The sequence below is a fragment of the Dermochelys coriacea genome, chromosome 7 (genome assembly GCF_009764565.3).
Source record: "Dermochelys coriacea isolate rDerCor1 chromosome 7, rDerCor1.pri.v4, whole genome shotgun sequence".
In the NCBI taxonomy this organism is placed as follows: Eukaryota; Metazoa; Chordata; order Testudines; family Dermochelyidae; genus Dermochelys; species Dermochelys coriacea.
This window is the reverse complement of record NC_050074.1, coordinates 1,159,797-1,183,337: the sequence shown is the minus strand read 5'-3', so window position 1 is coordinate 1,183,337 and position 23,541 is coordinate 1,159,797. Positions and strand designations below refer to the sequence as shown.

General features: G+C 67.5%; 1 protein-coding gene across 2 annotated transcripts in view; it reads right to left on the bottom strand.

Moving 5' to 3' along the window:
- The window catches only part of LAMB2 (laminin subunit beta 2), a 29,442-nt gene extending 6,490 nt beyond the window's left edge, over positions 1 to 22,952 (bottom strand). The window contains exons 1-26 of one of the 2 annotated variants that reach the window (XM_038410543.2): positions 22,808 to 22,952; positions 22,623 to 22,700; positions 20,431 to 20,600; positions 19,996 to 20,131; positions 19,295 to 19,368; positions 18,202 to 18,390; positions 16,931 to 16,994; positions 16,184 to 16,386; positions 15,713 to 15,833; positions 15,164 to 15,352; positions 14,811 to 14,990; positions 14,463 to 14,575; positions 13,019 to 13,098; positions 12,709 to 12,844; positions 12,257 to 12,412; positions 11,600 to 11,727; positions 11,235 to 11,355; positions 10,411 to 10,603; positions 9,496 to 9,639; positions 8,938 to 9,169; positions 8,353 to 8,516; positions 2,454 to 2,678; positions 1,857 to 2,074; positions 957 to 1,053; positions 403 to 775; positions 30 to 214 (exon numbers count right to left, since the gene is read on the bottom strand). In XM_038410543.2, coding sequence (XP_038266471.1) covers positions 30 to 214; positions 403 to 775; positions 957 to 1,053; positions 1,857 to 2,074; positions 2,454 to 2,678; positions 8,353 to 8,516; positions 8,938 to 9,169; positions 9,496 to 9,639; positions 10,411 to 10,603; positions 11,235 to 11,355; positions 11,600 to 11,727; positions 12,257 to 12,412; positions 12,709 to 12,844; positions 13,019 to 13,098; positions 14,463 to 14,575; positions 14,811 to 14,990; positions 15,164 to 15,352; positions 15,713 to 15,833; positions 16,184 to 16,386; positions 16,931 to 16,994; positions 18,202 to 18,390; positions 19,295 to 19,368; positions 19,996 to 20,131; positions 20,431 to 20,600; positions 22,623 to 22,650 — 3,919 coding nt within the window. In that variant the 5' untranslated portion in view covers positions 22,651 to 22,700; positions 22,808 to 22,952. Of the gene's footprint in view, positions 1 to 29; positions 215 to 402; positions 776 to 956; positions 1,054 to 1,856; positions 2,075 to 2,453; positions 2,679 to 8,352; positions 8,517 to 8,937; positions 9,170 to 9,495; positions 9,640 to 10,410; positions 10,604 to 11,234; positions 11,356 to 11,599; positions 11,728 to 12,256; positions 12,413 to 12,708; positions 12,845 to 13,018; positions 13,099 to 14,462; positions 14,576 to 14,810; positions 14,991 to 15,163; positions 15,353 to 15,712; positions 15,834 to 16,183; positions 16,387 to 16,930; positions 16,995 to 18,201; positions 18,391 to 19,294; positions 19,369 to 19,995; positions 20,132 to 20,430; positions 20,601 to 22,622; positions 22,705 to 22,799 lie in introns of both variants that reach the window. The other variant, XM_043519889.1, reaches the window with a different exon arrangement.
- Positions 22,953 to 23,541: the final 589 nt, after the last annotated feature.

The following is a 23,541-nucleotide window of genomic DNA, read 5'->3' as shown; positions in this document are numbered from 1 at the left end:
CCAGAGCCCGCCACCAGGGCCCGGCTCACCCAGGAAGTTGGAGTTCTTGAGCAGGTGGAGCTGGCGTGCCAGGTCGTGCAGGGTGAGGTTCAGGCCGCGGGTGCTGCGCTCCAGCATGCCCAAGGCACGGTTGGCGTTGTAGTTCTCGTCCTGGGCCGCGGTGAGCTCGCCCTCCAGCTGGGTCAGCATTTCTGTGGCTTCGCCGATGTGCTGCCTGTGGACAGGGCAGGGTGAGGCCCCAGGGCACGGCGCCAGCCTCGCTCCTGCCCTCCCCACCCCACCTGCGGGACACTGATCTCTGCCTGGCTCAGCCCCACCCCAGGGCCCTTCCTGCTCAGCCCGTGGCCCACGCCCAGGCAGTGGCCAGGCGCTGGGCGAGGCGTCTCTGCACCCCCCACTCACCGCAGCTCCTCCATGTTGCGCAGCAGCTGGGTCACGGCCCCCGCGGTGGCGTTGCGGGCGTCCACAATGGCCCGGGCTCTGCCCAGCTTCTCCTCCAGCTGGCGGAAGTTCCTCTCGAAAGCACCTGCGATGCCCGTCTGCTGGATGTGTTTGGCGCGCAGTGCCAGGCCCCGGGTGCGGGCAGCTAGGTCCTGCACCACACGGTCCCAGTCCCCGAAGCACTGGTGGCAGGGCTGGCAGTCGGGGAAGGCACCAGAGAAGCCGCGGGCACACTGGTCGCAGCGGACACCCGACACCCCCTGGCGGCAGGAGCAGTGCCCGGTGGCACGGTGGCATTGGGAGCTCTCGACGCCGCGGGGGTCGCAGTCACAGGCTATGGAAAGCAGAGACAGTCAGTCAGCCTGGCACTGCAGAGATGGGGGCCTGCATGACACACTCCCCCAGCTCCCCCCAGTGCCTCCTGCACTCTGCCAGCAGGGAGCCCCCAGCCCACTCTGCCCACAGTGCTGGGGGGGTGCAGGGCTCCCTAAGTCAGCCCTTGCCCCCACACTCACCTCGGCACTGCAGGCTGGGCTCACCCCAGTGGTTCTCCTGGCAGTCGGCACAGGTGCGGCCCCCGAAGCCCGGATGGCACGGGCACTGCCCTGTGAACTGAAGACAGACACTGGCCATGGTCAGCGCATGTGAGTACACATCAGGCAGGCACTGAGCCCCTCCCCACCCTGGAGGCAGGCTTGTAGGGGGCAGGGAGGGGATGGACCTTCTCAGCTAGGGGTCGCACAATGGGCGGTCTGGGGCCCTTGCCTTCTCCTCCAGGTGCCAAGGTCTCTTCATCATACCAGCCCCTAACCCATTCCAGACCCCGCCCACCCTGCCCCAAACCCCGGGACAACATGGGAATATTTTGTCATTTTTTTATGAGGCCTGTCCGTGCCTCGGTTTCCCCACGTGCTGCATGACTCCCCAGTGGGTGGGGAAGGGCTGGTATTCAGAGAAAACATTATGAACATTCCCACTTCATCACAGTCTGACACAGTCCTGGATGCCATGCAGGGAAGAGGAAGTCCCGTCCTCCCCAGCCCAGCTGGGACTAGCAGCTGAGCCTGGTGCAGGGTAGGAGCCACCAGCTGGGTCTTCCCCAGTCCCGCCCCCTTCCCCACAGTGATTTACTTCTCTGCTGGCTGCCCTGGGCACCCAAAACATATTGCTGGGGAGGGTCACATGACCATTCACGGCTTCCCTTTGCTTCCCCATCAGAAAGTCATTTTTTTGCGGGGAAGCAAAGAAATCTGCGGGGGACATAAATTATGTGGATTTGCAATGGCACAGAATTCCCCCAGGAGTAAAACCTGGATCCGTAGCCCTGCTCATGGGCTCCATGACACTCCCCTGTCCTGCCCCCTGCCCTCTCCCCAGCCCAGTGCCCCCTACCTCACCCCCATGCTGGCTCTCACCTGGTTGCAAGCCGGGCCCTGCGAGTGCTGGGGGTGGCAGGCGCAGGGCTCACAGCCCTTCCCGCTGGCCAGGTTCCAGAAGTTGGGGGCACAGCGGTCACAACTCTGCCCCTGGACGCTGGGCAAGCACTGGCACTGCCCGCTGCGCCGATCACACCGGCACTCATCCTGCGCGCTGCACTCGCTGTGCTCTGTGCCCAGGATGTTACAGGAGCAGCCTGGGAACCCAGACAGCAGGGGCATCAGCAGGAAACGGGGGCTCTGCTGAGACCTGGCTAAGGGCATGGGATGGGATGGGGCCTGGCTGCATGGCACTGGCATCCAGTACCCATCGGGAGGACTGTGCGCCCAGTCCTCGTGGGGAGGCAGAGGGGGTTCTGTGCGCCTGGTCCCCGGGGTGGGGGGAGGGTCTGTGCACCTGCTCCCGGGCGGGGGTGGGTAGGGGGACGTGTGCTCCTGGTCCCCGGGGGCACTCAGATGCGAGGGTGATGAGCGTGGTCCAGGAGACTGGCAGGGCAGAGCAGAGCAGGGGGGGCCGGGCAGGTGCCTCCCCCCAGGCCTGGAGCCCCGCAGTGCCCAAGCCTGGCCCGTACTCACGCCGGCAGCTGTGGCGGGTGGCGTCCCCGTAGTAGCCGGCCTGGCAGTGCTGGCAGTGTGCCCCCTCCGTGTGGTGCAGGCAGCGTAGACAGTGCCCCGAGCGTCGCTCACACGCCTGCACGTCCAGCAGGTCAATGTTGCCGTTGCACTGGCAGGGCTGGCAGCGCCCGCCGGCCTGCGAGGGGTTTCCATAGTAACCAGGGGCACACTCCTCGCAGCGCAGACCTGCGGGAACGCCGGGGATCAGCGCCGGGAACGCTGCAGTGTGGGGCGCAGCACGGGCTGGAGGGGCTGGCAGCGCCCCCCAGGCCAACCAGCGCCCACTCTGGGCAGCGCCCCCCCCGGCCGGCCAGCGCCCCCTCTGGGCAGCACCCCCCAGGTCAACCAGTGTCCCCTCTGGGCAGCGCCCCACCGGCCGGCCAGCGCCCCCTCTGGGCAGCGCCCCCCCCGGCCAACCAGCGCCCCTTCTGGGCAGCGCCCCACCGGCCGGCCAGCGCCCCCTCTGGGCTGCACCCCCCAGGTCAACCAGCGCCCCCTCTGGGAAGCACCCCCCAGGTCAACCAGTGTCCCCTCTGGGCAGTGCCCCCCCGGCTGGCCAGCGCCCCCTCTAGGCAGCACCCCCCAGCCAACACCGCATCCTGCCCCCCACAGAGTCACCAGCTAGTAGATGTGGGCTGGAGAAGCCAGCAATACCCTTGTTAAGTAGAAACAGGATCCCTGTGGGAAGTGTCATCTCAGGCCTGGGTCTAGGGGCTCCCTTGGGAAGGAAAGGGGGGTATTGCCATGTGAGGGGGCAGGGAAGGGGGTACAGAGTGTGACAAAGTGGGGGGTTCTCTTAGTGTTTTGCAGGAATATGGTGCGTGCCTCAGTTTTCCTATTTGCTGTGTATGTAATGAGGTGGCAGGAGAGGGTTTGTAGTTTTAGGGGACCAGGTGTGACCTTGCCTAGCAGTCAGGACCCCAGACAATGTCCTGGAGATGGGGTGTCACTGAATGTGGGGGGAGTCAGGGCCCTGTACCCTCACTTCCTGCGATTCATCGTGACTCTCAGCCAGCCAGTAACACGAAGGTTTATTAGCCGACAGGAACACAGTCCCAAACAGAGCTTGTAGGTACAGAGACCAGACCCCTGAGTCAGGTCCCTCTTGGGGGGGGCAGTGGGGAGCCCAGACCCTGGGTTCTGGGCCTCCCACCATCTCCCCAGCCAACTCCAAATTGAAACCCCCTCCAGCCAGCCAGCCACCCCCCACCCCTCCTCCAGCCTTTGTCCAGTTTCCCGGGCAGAAGGTGTCACCTGGCCCCGACCCCCTCCTGGCTCAGGTTACCTGCTCAGGTATCTCCCCACAGTGAAGTCACCCCCTGACATCCCACCACCATCTTGTACCAGTAAACCAGTAAAAGTGCCAGGCAGCATTCCCGGCTAACACTCCCTACTCCTTCACATGGGGACCCAGCGACAGGCTGGAAGAGAGGAGACCCCGGTGGGCAGAGGACAAAGGGTGGAGGAAGGGCTGTGGGGGAGGGGATATGGGGGCTCGGCTGGAAGCAGCGGTGGGGCTGGATTGGGACAAGGAGCAGCCCTGGGACTGGGAGGGGGACAGACCCAGCTGGCCAGGCCCAAGGCCCTGAGAGCTGCCTGGGCTGGGCCCAGACACTCAGTAAACCTCCTCTGTGATGCTGGCTGAGAGTCCGTGCATGGTAGAGATGGGGGGCATTGCTCCCTCATGGGGGCCGGGGGTCCAGAGCGAGTGGACTCCTGCAGGGGGCCCAGGGCAGAGCCAGGCTGTTGACGGCTCTGAGAGGTGTGATTCCATGAGGTGCTGGAGCCAGAGGCTTAACCCCCGAGAGAGAGAGAGAGCACCCCCGAGAAGGGCTGTCACACTGAGGGGGGTTCCGTACAGAGACGGGAGAGCAGGGAAGGGGGCACAGCTAGGACGTAGGAGGAGGGCAGAGAATGGGGTACAGCCATGCAGGGAGGGAAGAGGGTACATCCAGGAAGTGGGGGAGGGCAGGGAGTACGACAAAGTGGGGTTTTATTCACCTCGCTATGTTGCATCTGAGTCTCACTGTCCTGTGCTAATACTTTGTGTGCCTCAGTTTTCCTGTGTGCTGCACCAGTACTGGGGTGGTGGGAACTGGGTGTGTGATTTTTGCTGAGACTCTCAGGAAAGGTGAGGCTGCCCAGCTGTTTGCAACTGTGTAACCTGAGACCCAGGAGGGGGATGCAACCAGGTGACAATAAACCTTCTGTTTTCCCGGCTGGCGGAGACTCACATCTGACTGCGGAGTTGGGGGGCAGGACCCTCTGGCTGCTCCAGGACCCCGCCTGGGCGGACTCGCTGTGGGAAGCGCACGGAGGGGCAGAGGATGCTGAATGCTCCCAGGTCAGACCCAGGAAGGGGGGAGCCGGTGGAGCTTCTTGCCCCGAAGACAGGCTGCTCCCAGAGAGGAGGTTCCCCCAGAGTCCTGCCTGGCTTCACAGGGAGCAGTTCCAGAGCATCACCCATCCGTGACATTATGTGTGCAATATAATATCTCATTGAAAGGTGACACAACCCTTTCTGGCCCTAATTACCTCCCAGACTGACCTGACCCAGGGCCCAACTTTAGAGGCTGCTTAGGAAGAGATGGAAATGAGGAGAGCTGTGGACTGCAGCCCACACTGTTAGAGAGAGAAGGGGAGATGCTGGCTCAGGGCTTGTGATGTCAGCAAACGAGTCTTGTCTATTGCCCTGGCTTTGATTCAAGGATCAAAACAGGAGTGTTAAGATCTAGGAAGACACTGGAGGGCAACAGTATTATTGTCTCTAGGTCTCTGGGAAGGTTGTGGTACCTGTATCTGAACCGTTTAATGATAAATTACCCTGTGCTAATTGCCAGGATGTTTGGGAGAAGGAAGGTTGAGCCTATTGTCTTCTCAGGCCAAGAGGCTGCTGGAAATGTATAAAAGCCCTGGGACACGATCCTTCTGCATCTCAGATCGGCTTTGGGTTTCAAGAAGGGGAAACCCTGAGCCATAAGGATTGAGATCCCCCGTCACTGACTGGAGTCGCCCTCAACATGGACATTGGACTGGAACCTCTGGACTGTTTCTAAAAGGACTTTTGGCCACTACAAACTCACCATCTCGGCTAGGTATCTGGACCTCAAGAACTGAACTCAAGTCGGTCTGTAGATTGATCTTTTAACAACACTCTCTCTTCTTTTTTAATAAATTTTAGTTTAGTTAATAAGAATTGACTATAAGCATGTATTTGGGGTAAGATTTACGTAATTATTTGATCTGGGTCTGGGGCTTGGTCCTTTGGGGTCAGGAGAACCTTTTCCTTTCATATGATGAAATAAGATTTTCAGTAATCATCATCATATGTCTGACGTGTGTGTCCGGATGGAAGCCTGAGGCTGGCACGTTAAGGGAACGTCGATGTGTGGACGTCTGAGTACCCAGGGAGGTGATACAGAGGCTGGTTTGGTAACTCTCAGTAGTGGAATATCCACCAGCGTGTGGGGTTTGTCTGCCCCGGTCTGTTTGCAGTTCCCCCTGATTGAGTGCACTTAGGATGGAGTTGTTACAGAGTCCCCGGGTGATGCTCTGGAACTGTTCCCTATGAAGCCAGGCAGGACTCTGGGGGAGCTTCCTCTCTGGGAGCAGCCTGTCTGCGGGGCAAGAAGTTCACCTGGCTCCCCCCTTCCTGGGTCTGACCTCGGAACATTCAGCATCCCCTGCCCCTCCGTGCGCTTCCCACTGCGAGTCTGCCCAGGCGGGGTCCTGGAGCAGCCAGAGGTTTCTGCCCCACAACTTCGCAGTCAGATGTGACTCTCAGCCAGCCAGTAAAACAGAAGGTTTGTTAGACGACAGGAACGTGGTCTAGAACAGAGCTTGTAGGTACTGTTGTGAAAGAGTTAAAAAAGAACTCTCATTTCTGTGGCTTTGTAGCAGGCTGCTCTGGCCTGGCCTTGACTCGCTGTTTGGCGAGATAAGCAACTACCATGAAAAGGGCCTGGAGTTAGCAAAATTTTGTGTAAGCTTGTTATCGCAAGTGAAGGTTAGGTTTAAATGCAATAATAATGGGCTTTTACTCATTGGCTGAAGAACTCTGTGCACGAGGGCAATGGAACGTACTGATTCGTGGAGGGGTTCGGGCACGAGGGCTGCATGCATCACCTACTCATTTATATATGATGTGTAGACAATGCATAGGGTCCCCCTCTGACTAGTAGGGGGGCACCACGCTCGAGCGTAATAAACTTTGCAAAGACTGACCAGTGGTAACTCTTTTATGTGCCTCAGCCTAGACTCGAACTGTGTGTGACCTATTGGGTATAATTCATAACAGTTTCTGTGCGTGACCTATCAGGTGTAATTCACAACAGTACAGAGAACAGGGCCCCTCAGCTGGGTCCATTTTGGGGGGCAGTGAGCCGGACAACCCCATCTGCACTTCACTCCATGTCCCCAGCCAGCCCCAAACTGAAACTTTCTCCAGCTCCTCCTCCTCTGGGCTTTGCCCTTTCCCGGGCCAGGAGGGCACCGGATTCCTTTGTTCTCCAACCCTTTAGCTCTCACCTTGCAGGGGGGAAGGGTCAGGCCATCAGTTGCCAGGAGACAGAGTGTTGCCATTTATGTACCCTGGCCCTTTGCTCTGCAACAATCACACCCCCTACCTTATCCCACCCCTAGAGACTTAAGAAATGCACAGGGGAAACTGAGGCACCCACACACTATTCAGAGGAAACATTAAGAACAGTCCCGCTTTGTCACATCTCTCCCTCTTTCGAGACTGAACTGAGCGAGGTCACTTTAGCCGGTGACCTGGGGAAGTTCGAACCCACCAATGTTGCCACGGATGCCCCCAGCATCTCTCCCATCCCATGCACGGCTACAGACTAGGGACCAAATGGCTCGGCAGCAGTTCTGCAGAAAAGGACCTAGGGGTTACAGTGGACGAGAAACTGGATATGAGTCAACAGTGGGCCCTTGTTGCCAAGAAGGCCAATGGCATTTTGGGCTGTATAAGTAGAGGCATTGCCAGCTTATGAGGAGAGGCTGAGGGACCCGGGATTGTTTAGTCTGCGGAAGAGAAGACTGAGGGGGATTTGATAGCTGCTTTCAACTACCTGAAAGGGGATCCAAAGAGGATGGATCTAGACTGTTCTCAGTAGTAGCAGATGACAGAACAAGGAGTCATGGTCTCAAGTTGCAGTGGGGGATGTTTAGGTTGGATATTAGGAAAAACTTTTTCACTAGGAGGGTGGTGAAGCACTGGAATGCGTTACCTAGGGAGGTGGTGGAATCTCCTTCCTTAGAAGTGTTTAAGCCCAGGCCTGACAAAGCCCTGGCTGGGATGATTTAGTTGGGGATTGGTCCTGCTTGGAGCAGGGGGTTGGACTAGGTGCCCTCCTGAGGTCCCTTCCAACCCTGATAGTCTGTGATTCTATGAGTGACCTCAGCTGGCTCCCACGGGCAGCATTGTCACAAAGGGGTACAGCCAGGAAGTGGGGGAGGGGAGAGAAGGGGGTTCAGCCACCCGGAGGAGGGGAGGGAAGGAGGTACAGCCAGGAAGTGGGGGAGGGCAGGGGCTCCCAGCTCAGACAGAGCAGCACCGAGCTGCAGTGCCCAGGAGGACGAAGGCTGTGCAGGGCTGTGCTCCCCAGCGCCTCCACCTGGCACCGCCCTGCAGGGGGCTGAGCTGCCCCATGGCCCTGGGGGTTCCCGGTGCAGCCAGGCGGAGCTGCCTGGTGCTGGCACAGCCGCGCCCACCACTGGTGCTGCCGCTCCAGGGCCGAGGAGCCGGGCAGACGGGGGGCCCCAGGGCCAAGGAGCCGGGCAGAGGGGGCTGGCACTCCTGGCCCCAGAGCGGTGCTTCTGGTGGGTGCCCGAGGCCTGCGGGCGTACGCACCTGTGTAGCCGGGGTTGCAGTTGCAGATCACCTGGCGGGAGCGGCTGTCCTGGCGGCAGGAGGCGGCGAAGTGGCGGGCACTGCTGGGCCCATCGGGGCAGGGGCAGGGGCGGCAGCGCTCCCCCGAGGCCAGTGTGGGGTTCCCGTAGTGGCCAGCTGCACACCTGTGGGGGGAGGCAGTAAAAGCCAGGGGGAAGCCCAGCCCTGGGGACACCTGACTGTACCCCTTCCCCGAGGGCGGGACTGGTGGCCACGCTCCACCCTCCCTTCCTGCTGCTCCACATGTCAGAGCCCCTGCTCCACTGGGCCAGCACCTGCCGGGTCGTCAGCACAATGGGGTATGAATTGTCTGTGTAACTCTGTGCCCAGCCCTTGGCACTGCCACCCATTGGGGGGAGGGAATTGATGTTCTCCCTGGCACCATGGCCCATGCTCTGGGAGAGCCCCACCCGCCCCCACCCCAGGAGAGCCTCCTGGCACTGCAGCCCCTGCCCTCGGAGAGCCCCACGAGCACCTGCCCTGGGAGAGCCCCCTGGCACCACGGCCCCCACCCCAGGAGAGCCCCCTGGTACCGCGGCCCATCACCTCTGGCATCTGTCGCCATCTGTGTGGTCGCGGCAGTGCAGGCAGCTGCCGGTCCGCGGGTCGCACTCCTCTGAGTGCCCGTTGCACTGGCAGGGCTGGCAGTGGGGGAAGCCCCAGGAGCCAGGCTGGCAGCGGTCGCAGCGGGGCCCAAAGGCGCCCGGCCGGCAGGGGCACTGCCCACTGAAGCTGTCGCAGAAGCTGCTCAGGGCCCCATCACTGTTGCACTGGCAGGCTGCAAGGGAGAGGCCATGAGAGGGGCTGGGCACTGCCCGGGCACTGCCCACCCAGCCCAGCCAGGGCCCCAGGGCACTCACCAGGGCACAGGAGGGGAGGGAGAGACACCCCCACCCAGAGTCGATCCCCTGGGAACCGGGGACCCGCACCGTGGAACAGAGTCCCCCAAACAGGAGTGAGGGGAAGGCTTGGGACCCCTCCTCTGGGGAAGCCTGTTGGGGGAGGGACAGGGGTGGGGAGCCCTCTTCGGGGGAGGGGTGGTCAGGGCGAGGAGCCCCCGTTGGGGGAGGGGCCCTCATCGGGGGAGGGGAGGCCGTCACTCACCTCGGCATCCACTGGGCCCAAAGCCAAAGGTGCCCGGGGAGCAGTGGTGGCAGCGACGCCCCATCACGCTGGCCTTGCACTGGCACTGCCCCCCACGGGGCTCGCACTCAGAGCTCAGCGAGCCCTGGGGGTCGCACAGGCAGGCTGCGGGCAGATAGACGAGTGCATGACCCACGGACTGAGGGAAAGGGGCAGCTTGTACACAGCCATCCCAGCCTGGGCACAGGGGGCACCCCCCTCCCTGGAATACACCGCTCGGAACTGGGGACCCCCCCCGAATAGACCACCCGGAACCGGGGACCCTCCCAAATACACCGCCCGGAACCAGGGACCCTTCAGAATAGACCACCCGGAACCGGGGACCCCCCAGAATACACTGCCTGGAACCGGGGACCCCCCAGAATAGACCATCAGGAACCGGGGACACCGCCTGGAACCAGATACCCTCCCAAATACACCGCCTGGAACCAGAGACCCCCAGAATACCACCTGGAACAGGGGACCTTCCCAAATACACCGCCCGAAACCGGGGAGCCTCCCAAATACACCGCCTGGAACTGGGACCCCCCCCCAGAATATACTGCCCAGAACCGTGGACCCTCCCAAATACACTCCCTGGAACTGGGGACCCTCCCAAATACATTGTCCGAACCAGGAACCCCCCCATAATACACTGCCTGGAACCGGGGACCCCGCCAAATACACCGCATGGAACTGGGGACCCCCGCAATACACTGTCTGGAACCGGGGACCCCTCCACAATACACTGCTTGCAACCGGGGACCCCCCTTGATATATGCCACCTGAAAACCCCACCCCCCACTCCAGAACCAGGCCAGCAGACGGCAAGGGTCGTTCCCATCCTGGCACTGGCTGGCGCTGCCCAGGGAGTGCATGGCGGGCGGGGGCACTCACGCAGCGCCCCGCCGTGGATGATGGCCGACATGCTGGTGAGCAGGCTGGTGCACACTTCGCTAGCGGGTGCCTTGCCCACAGGCCAGGCGTGCTGGCCACAGCGGTACCGCTCGAAGGCCTCCCTACGCCCCATGGCACCTGCGTCGCCAGCGATGAACATCTCCATGGAGGAATAGCGCGGCACCAGCACCAGCTAGAGGGGAGAGAGGTGAGCCAGAGCCGGGGCGCGCTGGTGCCCCCGGCACGGCCCTGCCCTACCGGCACACACCTGGCATGGCCCTGTTCCCCTCACCCTCCTCGCCGGCGTGGCCCTGCCCTACTGGCACACAGCCGGGCCTGGCACGACCCTGTCCCCCCTGCTCTCCTCGCTGGTGTGGCCCTGCCCTACCGGCACACACCTGGCATGGCCCTGTCCCACCCCCACCCTCCTCACCGGCGTGGCCCTGCCCTACTGACACACAGCCGGGCCTGGCACAGCCCTCTCCCCCCCACCCTCCTCATCAGGGTGGCCCTGCCCTACTGGTACACACCTGGCACGGCCCTGTCCCCACCCACCCTCCTCACCGGCGTGGCCCTGCCCTACCAGCACACATCTGGCACAGCCCTCTCCCCCCCAACCCTCCTCGTCAGCATGGCCCTGCCCTACCAGCTCACAGCTGGGCCTGGTACAGCCCTTTCCCCATGGCCCCCCCGGGCCCAGCCCTGTCCTACCAGCACAAGAACCCCCTCTGCCCAGCGTGGCCCCGCACCCCCCATCACCCACACCCGCCGTGGACCTGTCAGCCAGCCAGCATGGCACAGCCCCCCCAGCTCGTCGGGCTCACCGAGTCGAGCAGGATGCTGGCACCGGGCACTGCTGGGCGGGACGTGTAGCGGGTGAGCTCCAGGCGCAGGGTGTAGCTGACACCGCGCTCCAGGCAGACGGGCTGGGGCAGTACCACGTACCTGCAGGGATGGGAGCCATGGCTCAGCTGCCCTCAGGTTAGCCTCGATATGGGGGCACCCCCCCAGATCGACGGGCACCTGCCAGCCCAGCAGCACTCCCCACCCAGCGCCACCCAGGCAAATTCCTCCCCCGTGCCTGGCCCCAGCACCAGAAGGGCCCCCACTAGCCACACAACTACGCTCCCTGCCCTCCCTGAGCCATGCCGGGTACCCCCTCCCCCGGGCACCCTGCCCACCTGCTCACCTGGCCCTGGGTGGCAGTGCTGTCGCCAGCCGGTCGTCAGCAGGGATGGTGTTCCCACAGGGGCTGCCGGTGGGGATGGGCCCGGGGCGCAGCACCCACAGCTTCACCTCCTCCCACGGCTCTGGGAGCTGAGAGCCGGGACAGTCAGTCAGAGCGGCCAGGGGGCACGGGCCTGGGCCAGAGTGAGGATCCGGGTGGGGGGGCAGTGGTCCAGGGCCGCAGGCGGGAGCCCAGGGTGGGGGGCAGTGGCCCGGGGCTGCAGGCAGGAGCCCAGAGTCGGGGGCAGTGGCCAGGGGTCACAGGCGGGAGCCCAGGGTTGGGGGCAGAGGCCCGGGGCCGCAGGCGGGAGCCCAAGCGTGGGGGGCAGTGGCCCGGGGTCACAGGCGGGAGCCCAGGGTTGGGGGCAGAGGCCCGGGGCCGCAGGTGGGAGCCCAAGCGTGGGGGGCAGTGGCCCAGGGTCGCAGGCGGGAACCCAAGGTGGGGGGCAGTGGCCCAGGGTCGCAGGCGGGAGCCCAAGGTGGGGGGCAGTGGCCCAGGGTCGCAGGCGGGAGCCCAAGGTGGGGGGCAGTGGCCCGGGGCCGCAGGCGGGAGTCCAAGGTGGGGGGCAGTGGCCCGGGGCCGCAGGTGAGAGCTGGGGGGTGCTGGCCTAGGGCTCACCTGGGGCTCATAGCGGATCACCACATCGTACTCCATGGAGGCGGGCACATCGCTGACCAGGAACTCCACGGCACTGCCCTCTGGCACGTGGGCAAACCCAGCCCCCGTCCACGTCGCTGGTCGGCCCAGGGGCTGTGCCCGCTCCACCACTGTGCCCTGCCGTGAAGGAGCCATCAGGAATGGCCCCTCCTCCTGCGTGTCCCAAGGGGGCCCAGCCTGGCACCACCCGCAGGGGCCAACCCTGGGCCCCCCACTCTCCCCGCTGGCTGCCGGGTGCTGAGCGGGGCAGTCTGGGAGCTGGGCTCCGAGGCAGCCGGGGTCCCAGTCCCACCGGCCCGGCTCCCAGGGCTCTGGATCCCTGGCCCAGATGTTGCAGGTGCTGCCGGGGCCTCGCCCCAGCCCACCCCCACCCCGTGCGCTGGCAGCTGAACACCAGGGCTGGCCCACCTCACCTGGTGCAGCCGGGCCTCCTCCGCCTCGTAGGTGCCGTGGTCCAGGCGGGCGAGGTAGAAGCCGGCCTTCACCTGGCTGCACGTCCGGCCCACCATGTGGCTGCGGCAGGGGCAGTGCCCCGTCTCGGCGGCACACCTGGCAGGAGAGCGGGTCAGAGCGGGAGCGCTGGGCCCCTCTGCCCATGGACAGGGCGTGACCCCCAGCCCCTGCCCCTGCAGAGTGGGCCCTGCCCTGCCCGCGAGCAGCCCCCTGCCCCACGGGTTCATGCCCAGGGTGAGGCCGTGGGCCCCAGGTCCAGCACCCACTCACTGGTTGTTGTGGGCACCTCCCACGTCGCAGTCACAGGAGCGGCAGCCGAGCCGGTCGTGGCTGAGAGCCCAGTGCTCGGGCTGGGGAGAGAGAGTGCGTTAGAGACCGGTCCGCCCGGCCCCGCCCGACCCGTCCGACCCAGCCCGGCCCCGCCCAACCCGCCTGCCCCTGCCCTGCCCCGCCCGACCCGCCCGGCCCCGCCCGACCCGCGCGACCCAGCCTGGCCCCGCCCAACCCGCCTGCCCCTGCCCTGCCCCGCCCGGCCCCGCCCGACCCGCGCGACCCAGCCTGGCCCCGCCCAACCCGACTGCCCCTGCCCTGCCCCGCCCGGCCCCGCCCGACCCGCGCGACCCAGCCTGGCCCCGCCCAACCCGCCTGCCCCTGCCCTGCCCCGCCCGACCCAGCCTGGCCCCGCCCGACCCGCCCGGCCCCGCCTGACCCAGCCCGGCCCCACCCAACCCGCCTGCCCCTGCCCTGCCCCCGCCCGACCCGCCCGGCCCCGCCCGGCCCCGCCCAACCCGCCTGCCCCTGCCCTGCCCCGCCCGGCCCCGCCCAACCCGTCCGACCCAGCCCGGCCCCGCCCAACCCGCCTGCCCCTGCCCTGCCCGCCCGACCCCGCCCGGCCCCGCCCGACCCGCGCGACCCAGCCCGGCCCCGCCCAACCCGCCTGCCCCTGCCCTGCCCCGCCCGACCCGCCCGGCCCCGCCCGACCCGTGCGACCCAGCCTGGCCCCGCCCCACCCGCCTGACCCGCCCGGCCCCGCCCGACCCAGCCTGGCCCCGCACAACCCACCTGCCCCTGCCCTGCCCCGCCCGACCCAGCCTGGCCCCGCCCAACCCGCCCGGCCCCGCCCAACCCGTCCGACCCAGCCCGGCCCCGCCCAACCCGCCTGCCCCTGCCCTGCCCCGCCCGACCCGCCCGGCCCCGCCCGACCCGCGCGACCCAGCCTGGCCCCGCCCAACCCGCCTGCCCCTGCCATGCCCCGCCCGACCCGTGCGACCCAGCCTGGCCCCGCCCGACCCGCCCGGCCCCGCCCGACCCGCGCGACCCAGCCCGGCCCCGCCCAACCCGCCTGCCCCTGCCCTGCCCCGCCCGACCCGCCAGACCCAGCCTGGCCCGGCCTGCCAGACCCAGCCCGGCCCCGCCCGACCCCGCCCAAACCAGCCCGACCCCGGTTCATTCAGGGCGGTTCCAGAGTACCCAGCCTGTGACTGCGCGACACCTGGCCCCACCCCTCCTCCCACCAGCCAGTACCCCAGATCCCCGGGCCCAGGCCAGGGCCTGGCAGCACACCGAATCCCAGGAGCAGGGCCCAGGCAGGCCAGGCCAGGCACAGCCTCAAGCACCCCAGCCCATGACACCCCCTGGGGGGGCCTGAGGCAGCAGCCTGGGGCCAATGCCATGGGGAGGCGCTGCCCATAGGGCATGTAGGGCCGGCACTCACCAGGCACTGGTCACAACTTCGGCCAGTCACCAAGCGCTTGCAGAAGCAGTCGCCGCTGATGGGGTCGCACTGGGTCCCATCTGACACCGTCCCCTGGGGGTGGCACTGGCAGCCTGATGTGGAGAGTGGGTGAGAGGGTGTCGCTGGCCAGCACCCCACAGCCAGCGCCCTGCCCCGCCCCCACAGCGCCCCCTGCTGGGAGCTCCCCCCCAGCCAGCGCCCTGCCCCGCCCCCACAGCGCCCCCTGCTGGGAGCTCCCCCCGCAGCCAGCGCCCTGCCCCGCCCCCACGGCGCCCCCTGCTGGCTGAGGCGGGACTGGCAGCGGGCCCCGTGGCCAGAGGTACGCACGCTGGCAGCCCTGGGGGTTGTCTGCGCTGAGCCCGAAGAATCCCGGCTTGCACTGGTGGCAGCGCGGGCCCTGCGTGTGCTTCTTGCAGCGGCACTGCCCAGCGAGGAGTCCCAGCGCCGGGTCGTCATGGGCGTCACAGGTCCCGCCATCCAGGGCGCCGGCCGGGTCACAGTCACAGGCTGCGGAGCCCCAAACGGGCAGAGTCAGACAGGGCCCAGCCCCCCAGGCCATGCCCTCCCCCCAAGGGAAAGGCCCCCTGACCCCCCTACCCGAGACAGGGCTCAGCTGCGCACAGACCCCCGCAGTGAGGGCTCGGGGCCTGTTCTCCACCCACGGCCCCGGGGCCCCTCACCTCGGCAGGCCCTGGGGTCCCGCAGGTCCTTGCCGGGGTCCCTGTAGTAGAAGGGTTTGCAGAGCTGGCAGCTGCGGCCCATGGTGTTGTGCTGACAGTCGTCACAGACGCCCCCGCTGGTGTTGCCCGTGGCCAGGTACACGGCCATGTCGAAGTGGCACCGGCGTGAGTGCTGGTTACAGTTACACCCTGCCGAGACACCGGTGCCATCCGGTAATCCAGCCCCAGCCACGCCGCCCAGCCCCTGACCCTACCACCCGGCCCCCCACCCTGCTGCCCAATCCCCACCCAACCACGCCACCCAGCCCCAGGCCCCACCATACAGCCCTCCGCCCTGCTGCCCAACCCCCACCCAACCACGCCACCCAGCCCTGCCACCCAGCCCTCCGCCCTGCTGCCCAACCCCCACCCAACCACGCCACCTGGCCCCCCACCCTGCTGCCCAGTCCCCAGCCCCACCACCCAATCATGCCACCCTGCCCCCGGCCCAGCCCTCTGCCAAGTCCCCAGCCCCGCCGCCCGTCCCTGGCCGCTCCGCCCAGCACTCACTCCTGCAGGCGTTGGTGCTGCGCCCCTCGGCCGGGCGCCAGGGCAGGTCGTTGTAGAAGCTGTTGCACCTCTCACAGTTCAGGCCCTGCGTGTTGTGTTTGCACGCGCACCTGCCATGCACCTGCCGAGGGGGCGGGCGTGAGAGACGTGCCACGGCCCTGCAAGCCCCAGCCACGCCCGGCCCGGGCCCATGTCCCTGCTGCCCAAAGGCAGACTCCCGGGGAGCTTGGTCTCCAGGCTCGGTCAGTTCTCAGACTCCGCTCTGCAAACAGAGGACCAAGCCGTGCCAGGCAGCTGGGGCTCTCGGGGCCATGCCCTGCCAAGACCGACAGCCACCACGGGCCAAGTCAGCCCATGCCCGTCAGCAAGGGCTCTTCCCCCAGGCACGGCACGGCTACACAACCCGTGGGGCTTGGATCTGGGAGTTCCCAGCGTGGGGGGAGGTCACGGGGTGGGCAGCGCAGCCCCTACCATGCCCTCCAGGTTGGCGTGGGCGCCGGGGGCGGGCGCGCACTCGGAGGCGTGGCCGTAGCAGAAGCAGCTCCCGCGGAGCACCAGCTCGTAGAGGGCGTAGTAATACTTCTCCTGGATCTCCCGCCGCGAGTCCAGCAGGTTGTCGCCCAGTGTGTGCAGCCGGGTCAGGTTCACCCGCAGGTTGGTGACGCGCAGCAGATCTGGGGGCAGATGTCACCCACTGCAATGCTCCAGTGCAACACTGGGGGGGGAGCTCACCCAGCCCATCTCCTGGGGGCAGCCAGGGGAGCCCGTGGGTGGGGAGGGACCCCGGGAGACCAGGGAGAAAAGCAGCCGCAGCCAGAAGAACCCGCCCCCAAACAGAACAGAGCAGAACTCGCCCAGGGACAGACACGAGCCGGGCTTGGTGCAGTGAAGGCTCGGGGCTGGAGCTGCCTGCCCCTCTCCAGGACCCCCCCATGCCCTGCTTCCCAGGACTTCCCCAGGAGCACCCCCGTGCCACTTCAGGAGCCCCCCACCTTGCTTCCCCAGGACCCCCTCCACCAGGAACTGCACTGCCCCTCTCCAGGACCCCGCGCGCCCCCAGGATCCCTCCACCTCACCTCAGGACCTACCACCCTCCCCAGGCCGGGCCTGTGCTCAGGGCTGGATCCCCCGGCCTGTGCAGCTCAGAGATCTGGGCCGGGATCTCCCTGCACTTGTCTGGGACCTGGGCATTGTCCCGCTGGGCAGAGCTGGACTCACTCTGGATGGCCGGGCTGTAGGGGTCTCGGATGGGGATGGCCGGGTCCAGGACTCTGTAGATGACCTGCAATACGGAGAAACGCCCCTGAGTCCCGAGTGCGGCTGCGGGACAGTCCAGGGGCCCCGGCGGGGTGGGGTGCCTGCCTGCCGTGCTCATTTAACTGGACCCAAGGAGCCCGGAGGTGCTGCCCGGCTTTGGCCAGGGGCCCCAGGGCAGACGCACCGCAGGGGAAGCAGTCTCAGCCCAGCACGGCCCCTCACCTCCTGTGTTTGGCTGCTGCTGGCCGCCCCCTGGGGAGAAGGGACCTGGCTGGGGCTGGAGCTTTCCCCTCCCGTCCCCCAAAGATGAACAACCAGCGCCCAGGAGGGGACGGGGAGACCGGACCAGCAAAGAGAAAATGCAGCTTCTGGCTCGACTACTGACTTCCCGGGCCAGCGGGGAAATAGGGCCAGCCGGCCGAGCACGGCCCAGCACGGGCGCTCCGAGCCCTGCTCTCACCCGCCTCTCCCCAGGCCCAGACAGCCTCTGCTTAGACCCCCGGGACAGGGCAGATAGACGGTGGGGGAGGAAAGGTGCACAGAGGGCGGGGGGAGGAGCAGGTCTCCCTTCCCCTCGCTGTTTGGGATCGAGCTGGAGCAGGTGGAAGGGATGGACTCTGGCTCCCTCCTTTGTCTGGTCAGGACGGCTCTAGGGACTGGGTTCGGGACCAGGATGGCTCTCAGGATCGGGATCGGGCTGGCCCTAGGGATCGGGATCAGGATTGGGCCGGCGATCAGGATCAGGATCGAGATTGGGCTGGCTCTCGGGATCGGGATCAGGATCGGGCTGGCTCTCGGGATCGGGATCAGGATCGGGCCAGCCCTCAGGATGGGTCAGCCCTTGGAATCAGGACCGGGCCAGCGAAGGCCCAGTGACGTTACGGCAAAGCTGGGGTCCCAGGACACAGAGGGGTGGATGAGCCTGCCAGGAGCCAGGTTTCCCCGCCCGGGTCTCTCTCAGGGAACCCAGAAGAGAGCTGGGGGAACAGCCCAGCCCACCAATAGGCCTCATTTCCCACTCCCGAGGGTGGCTGGCTGATTTCCTGTCCTTCCTGCTCAGCAGGGCTTTGGTCTGCACTGACCCGTGGTGCCTGTCCCATGGCTGGGCCGGCCCCGCCCCGCCGCTCGCAATTGGGGAAAGGTCCGCGCCCGCGCCGGGTGCAGGATCTCATAGGCCCGCAGTCAGCCCACGGGCCAGGGCAGGCGGGGCCATGGCCAAGGACCCCCCTTACCTCCCCCTCGCTGGAGGGCTCGATGTCCGAGTAGCGGGACTCGCAGATGACGTCCTCCACCCTGCGCAGGGGCGCGGGGGCAGCGCTGGGGAAGGCCGACGGGCAGTCGTAGGCGAAGTAGCGATAAACCTTCCAGGTGCGGCCGAAATCCGCCGAGCGCTCGATCAGCATGGCTGCCGGGCGGAAGGTCTGTGGGGAGAGATGGGGGAGCTGAGTGCACCCCCAGCATGGCCCCGGGCGGGGTGTCGTGGGGGAGGGGAGCTGGGTGCACCCCCAGCATGGCCCCGGGCGGGGTGCCGTGGGGGAGGGGAGCTGGGTGCGCCCCCAGCATGGCCCCGGGCGGGGTGTCGTGGGGGAGGGGAGCTGGGTGTGCCCCCAGCATGGCCTCGGGCGGGGTGTCGTGGGGGAGGGGAGCTGGGTGCGCCCCCAGCATGGCCCCGGGTGGGGTGTCGTGGGGGAGGGGAGCTGGGTGCGCCCCCAGCATGGCCCGGGCGGAGTGTCGTGGGGGAGGGGAGCTGGGTGCACCCCCAGCATGGCCCCGGGTGGGGTGTCATGGGGGAGGGGAGCTGGCTGCTCCCCCAGCATGGCCGCCGGGTGGAAGGTCTGTGGGGAGAGACATGGGGGAGCTGGGTGCACCCCCAGCATGCCCCCAGGTGGGGTGTCGTGGGGGAGGGGAGCAGGGTGAGCCCCCAGCATGGCCCCGGGCGGGGTGTCGTGGGGGAGGGGCGGTGGGTGCGCCCCCAGCATGGCCCCGGGCGGGGTGTCGTGGGGGAGGGGAGCAGGGTGAGCCCCCAGCATGGCCCCGGGCCGGGTGTCGTGGGGGAGGGGAGCTGGGTGCACCCCCAGCATGGCCCCGGGCGGGGTGTCGTGGGGGAGGGGCGGTGGGTGCGCCCCCAGCATGGCCCCAGGCGGGGTGTCATGGGGGAGGGGAGCTGGGTGCGCCCCCATCTTGGCCCAGGCAGGGCATGGGGACAAGTGGGGGGTGGTGAAGGGACAGGACTGGTGGCTCCCAGGATGCCTGGCGTGTCCCCCCCATCCCGGGGGGGCCTGGCCTGGCGAGGGGGCCCCGTGCCCGCCCGAGGCAGGGACCCACCTTGAAGGTCATGATGAGGTGGGTGAAGTGGAACTCGGCCTCCAGGTCCAGGCGGATGGTGACGTGCTCCACGCCTGCAGAGATGGGGCTGTGAGCTCTGTGGGGGCTGCAGTGGGGCCGGGGCGAGGCCCCCTGGGATCCTGGTTGCTGTCAAGGACTCGGCTGCCCTCACCGGGCAGGGGGCCAGGGGGCAAAGAGCCAGGCCAGGGTGGGTCCGACCCGCTGAGTCAGCGCTTCCCCGCGTGGGAGGGAAGGGAAGGAGAGGGCCCCAGGGACCCCCAGCCCACACCGCCGTCACAGCCAGCCCCATGGGCCCCACGCTGGCAGCCAGCCCCTCTCCAGCCTAGGGAAAACAGGGGCCGTACTGAGTCGGAGCCTGGCCCGTCTCTGTGGGGTGGGGGACCCCAAGGCCCAGCCCCCCCAAGGCAGCCACCTACCCCAGGGGCTGGATGGGGATGGCTTGGCCCAGGGGGGCAGAGCGGACCAGGACTCCTGGGGGAGCGGGCAGAGCCCGACCCCACACACACAGGCCAGGCAGTCTAGATAATGGGGCTCTCTGCAAGGGAGCTGGGGGTCACCTCGGGGGACTGGGCAGAGCCTGGGGGCAGGGCTGAGCCAAGCAGGGGGTGGGGCTCGGGTCTGGGGGGGCTGAGCTGGGGGACGGGGCTGAGCGGAGGGACTGGGGGACAGGCTGGGCTCACCGTTCTCTGACTGCCACCAGGCCTTCCTGCGGTGGGGTGCGAAGGAGGGGATGGCGTTCTCGATGCCGTGGCTGATGGGGTTGGCCAGGGGGGAATAGGGGCGGCGCGAGTCGCACACAAAGCATTTCTTCTCCTCCTGCAACAGAGCCCTTAGTGTGCCCCCGCCCCCCCCCAGCGACCCCTGCCCCATGAGCCCCCCGCCCCAGCCTGCCCTGGCCTGCAGCGCCCCCGACCCCAGCATACCCCTGCCCTGCAGCGCCCCTCGCCCCAGCCTGCCCCCGCCCCAGCATGCCCCCTCCTTGCAGTGCCCTTCACCCCAGCATACCCCTGTCCCATGACAGCTCCCCGCCCCAGCATGCCCCAACCTGCAGCGCCCCCCACCCCAGCCTGCTCCCGCCCCACGATGCCCCTCGCCCCAGGATGTCCCCGCCCCACCTGCAGGTGGCTGACGATACAGTAGGGCTGGGGTCCCTGCAGCCCGCATGTGGAGGAAGCTTTCAGCCGCTCCGCTCGGCCCACAAGCAGGTCCCCGGTGACTGGGTAGCAGCTGCCCCGGGAGCAGCCATGTGGGGGCTCGGGGTACTGGCACAGGCCCCCCCCCAGCACTGTGGAGAGAGGTCAGAGCTGAGAGGGGAGCAGCTCTGGGTTTCCCCAGCAGGGAAGTTTGGGGTCTGCACCCCACCCCGGGAAAGGGAGATGGGGGTCCGTCTGTCCTGGAGCCATGGGGCACCTCCCTGCCAGCCATGGAAGACAGTGGGTCTGCCCCTTCCATGCTGGGGAGCCGAGAGCTGTCTGCTTTGCCTTCCTGGTGAGCCCAGGGCCTCCCTGTCTGCACAGAGCCAGCTGCCTTTGCCTGGGGACGGGGGGGGGAGGTGCCCTAGCGTTGTGCTAGGGCATCTGTCCTGGTGCCGGGGGGGAGGATGGTGCCCTAGCATGGGAACAGGGGGTGCCCTGGTACCACGGGGGAGGGGAGTATGCATGGGGCAGAGGGGGGCTGCCCTGGCACTGCAGGGGTACAGGCACTGATGGGCACCGGGACCGCGCTGCTTCCCTTTGTTCTGCATCACCCTGGAACTGGGGCTCCCTGGCGCAGAGCAGGGCCAGAGCCAGGGGCTGGTGGTCACAGACAGGGGTGGGGGCCATGCCGAGAGTCTGGCTCCAGGCTGCTCTGAGCCCCCCTTGGCCACCTGCCCCTGCCCCTCAGGCAGGGCCAGGAATGTGGCAGGCTGAGCCCTTTCCGCTGGCCCGGGGCAGAAACAGCTGCCAGCTGGAAATAGCCAGGCCCTCGCCCTCCCCGGCAGGCAGGCAGCCAGGGGAGGGGTGCTTTGCTGGTGGGGGGTGCTGAGTACAGCAAGGCCCTGAGCCTCCGTCCCAGGGTCCCAGGATCCTGACCGTGCTGCCCCAAGCAGGGCGGTGGCTGCCCAGCCAGGAAGAGGGCCAGGACGGGGGTGGGCGGCCAGGCCTGGAACCCAGGAGTTTGGGTTCCCTCCTCCCCGACCTGCGACACTACTGCTCATGGGGAGGGCTGCAGGGGAGCTTGGCCCTCCGTGCCCCAGCACACTCCCTGCCCTCTGGCTGGGGGGCTGCTCACCCTGCACGGGAGGGGACGTGCCCTTCCCCCACCCCCGCAGGGCTACATCCTGGGCACCCAGCCAGCTCCGGCCAGCCCCCTCCCCTGCCCCCTCTCCTACCACTGAGCTTCAAAGGCAGATGAGAACCGGCTGCCCTGGGGTGTGGCCCAGCCGCTGCCCCCCACCCCCCTGGCAGGGGCACAGTCTACACCCCTCCCCCTAGCTCATGGCAAGGGGACAGCACAGAGCCAGGTCAGCAGGGCTGTGGCGCTTTATCGAGCTCTGAGGCTGAACTGGGGGGCGAGGGGTGGCTGGCAGCTGGCACTGGGTACAGGGTAACAAGGGAGCAGGGCCAAGGGAGTGGAGCCAGCGCCAGGCTCAGCTGGCAGAGGAGCAAGGCAGGGGGCACAGCTGGGACTGGACCCAGGAGTCCCGGCTCAGGGAACAGACCTAGGGCTCACCCCAAAAGCCTGCAGGCTCCTCCCCGCCCCACAGCTCCCTGCAGGGGTTGGGGCCAGGCCACTGCCTGGCCCTGATGCCCCAGGGGGATGGGCCAAAGATGAAGCATGAGCCCCAAGGGTGCCAGCAGGGAATGAGCCAGCGCAACCCCCATCTGGTAGCCCCACTGCAGCTCCCCTGCCCCCTGACTGGGCTGTGCCCTATGGCCCATACAGGGGCACAGGAGGGAAGGCATGTGCTATCTGAACAGGGGACCGCCGGGCAGCAGGGAGCGAGGGGCTAGGGACCAGGGGGGGCCCACAGGACCTGGGGTGATAAAGGGGAGGGCAACTGAGGTGCAGGGGCCATGGGAGGAGCTGCCCTGCCCCAGATGTCCCAGGAACCCCCCACCCTCTGACCAAGCTACAGCTTCCCTGCCCCCCAGAGCCTAGACCACCCACCCAGGAGACAGAGCATCTAGGGCGAGGCCGGACTGCACATCTGGGGCGGGGCGGGACCGGGCTGCACATCTGGGGCCGGGCGGGGCTTCCCTCGCCCTGGGCATCACTCAGGGCCCCCGGGGCTCCCGCTGCCCCCCGCAGGCCAGGCCGGACTCACCCGCCAGCAGCCAGCCCCACAGCCTCATCGGGGCAGCCTGGGTCCCGCTCGCCCTTCGCCGCAGGCTCCTCTTCCACCCTGCGGGACAAGCCGGTGAGCGGGGCGGGGCCGAGCCGAGCCGGGCCGGGCCGGGCCGGGCCTCCCGCAGACCCCCCGGGGACGCGCCCGGCCCGGCCCCCGCTCACCTGCCCTGCCCGGCTCGGCTCGGCTCGGCTCGGCCCCGCTGTGCCCGGGCCCGAAGTTGGGAGAAGTTGGCGCCGGGCCGGAGGGAAAGTGCGGAGCGGATCCGCCGCTGGGATCCGGGGCAGCGGCCAGGGGAGGAGCCCGGGGGGGGCTAAAGGGAAAACGGGAGCCCCGGCCGGGGGCTGTCGCCAGTCGCTGGAACCCCGCCCCGCCCCGCCCCCATCGCCGCTCGCCCCTCGCCCCCCCATCGCCTCTCACCCCCCTCTCCCCCTCCCCATCACAGCTCTCCCCCTTCCCCCCTCGCCTCTCGCCCCCCCTCGCCCTCCTCCCCCTTCGCCTCTCGCCCCCCCATCGCCTCTCGCCCCCTCCCCCATCACCGCTCGCCCCCCTCCCCATCACAGCTCTCCCCCGTCCCCCTTCGCCTCTCGCCCCCCCATCGCCTCTCACCCCCTCCCCCATCACCGCTCGCCCCCCTCCCCATCACAGCTCTCCCCCTTCCCCCCTCGCCTCTCGCCCCCCCTCGCCCTCCTCCCCCTTCGCCTCTCGCCCCCCCATCGCCTCTCGCCCCCCTCCCCATCACAGCTCGCCCCCTTTCCCCCCTCGCCTCTCGCCCCCTCCCCCCATCACCGCTCGCCCCCTCTCGCCTCTCACCCCCCCATCGCCACTCGTCCCGGGAGCGAACGGGACAAAGCTCCTTGGGCCGGGACAGGGCTTCGGAAAGGGCAGGTGCCGCAGT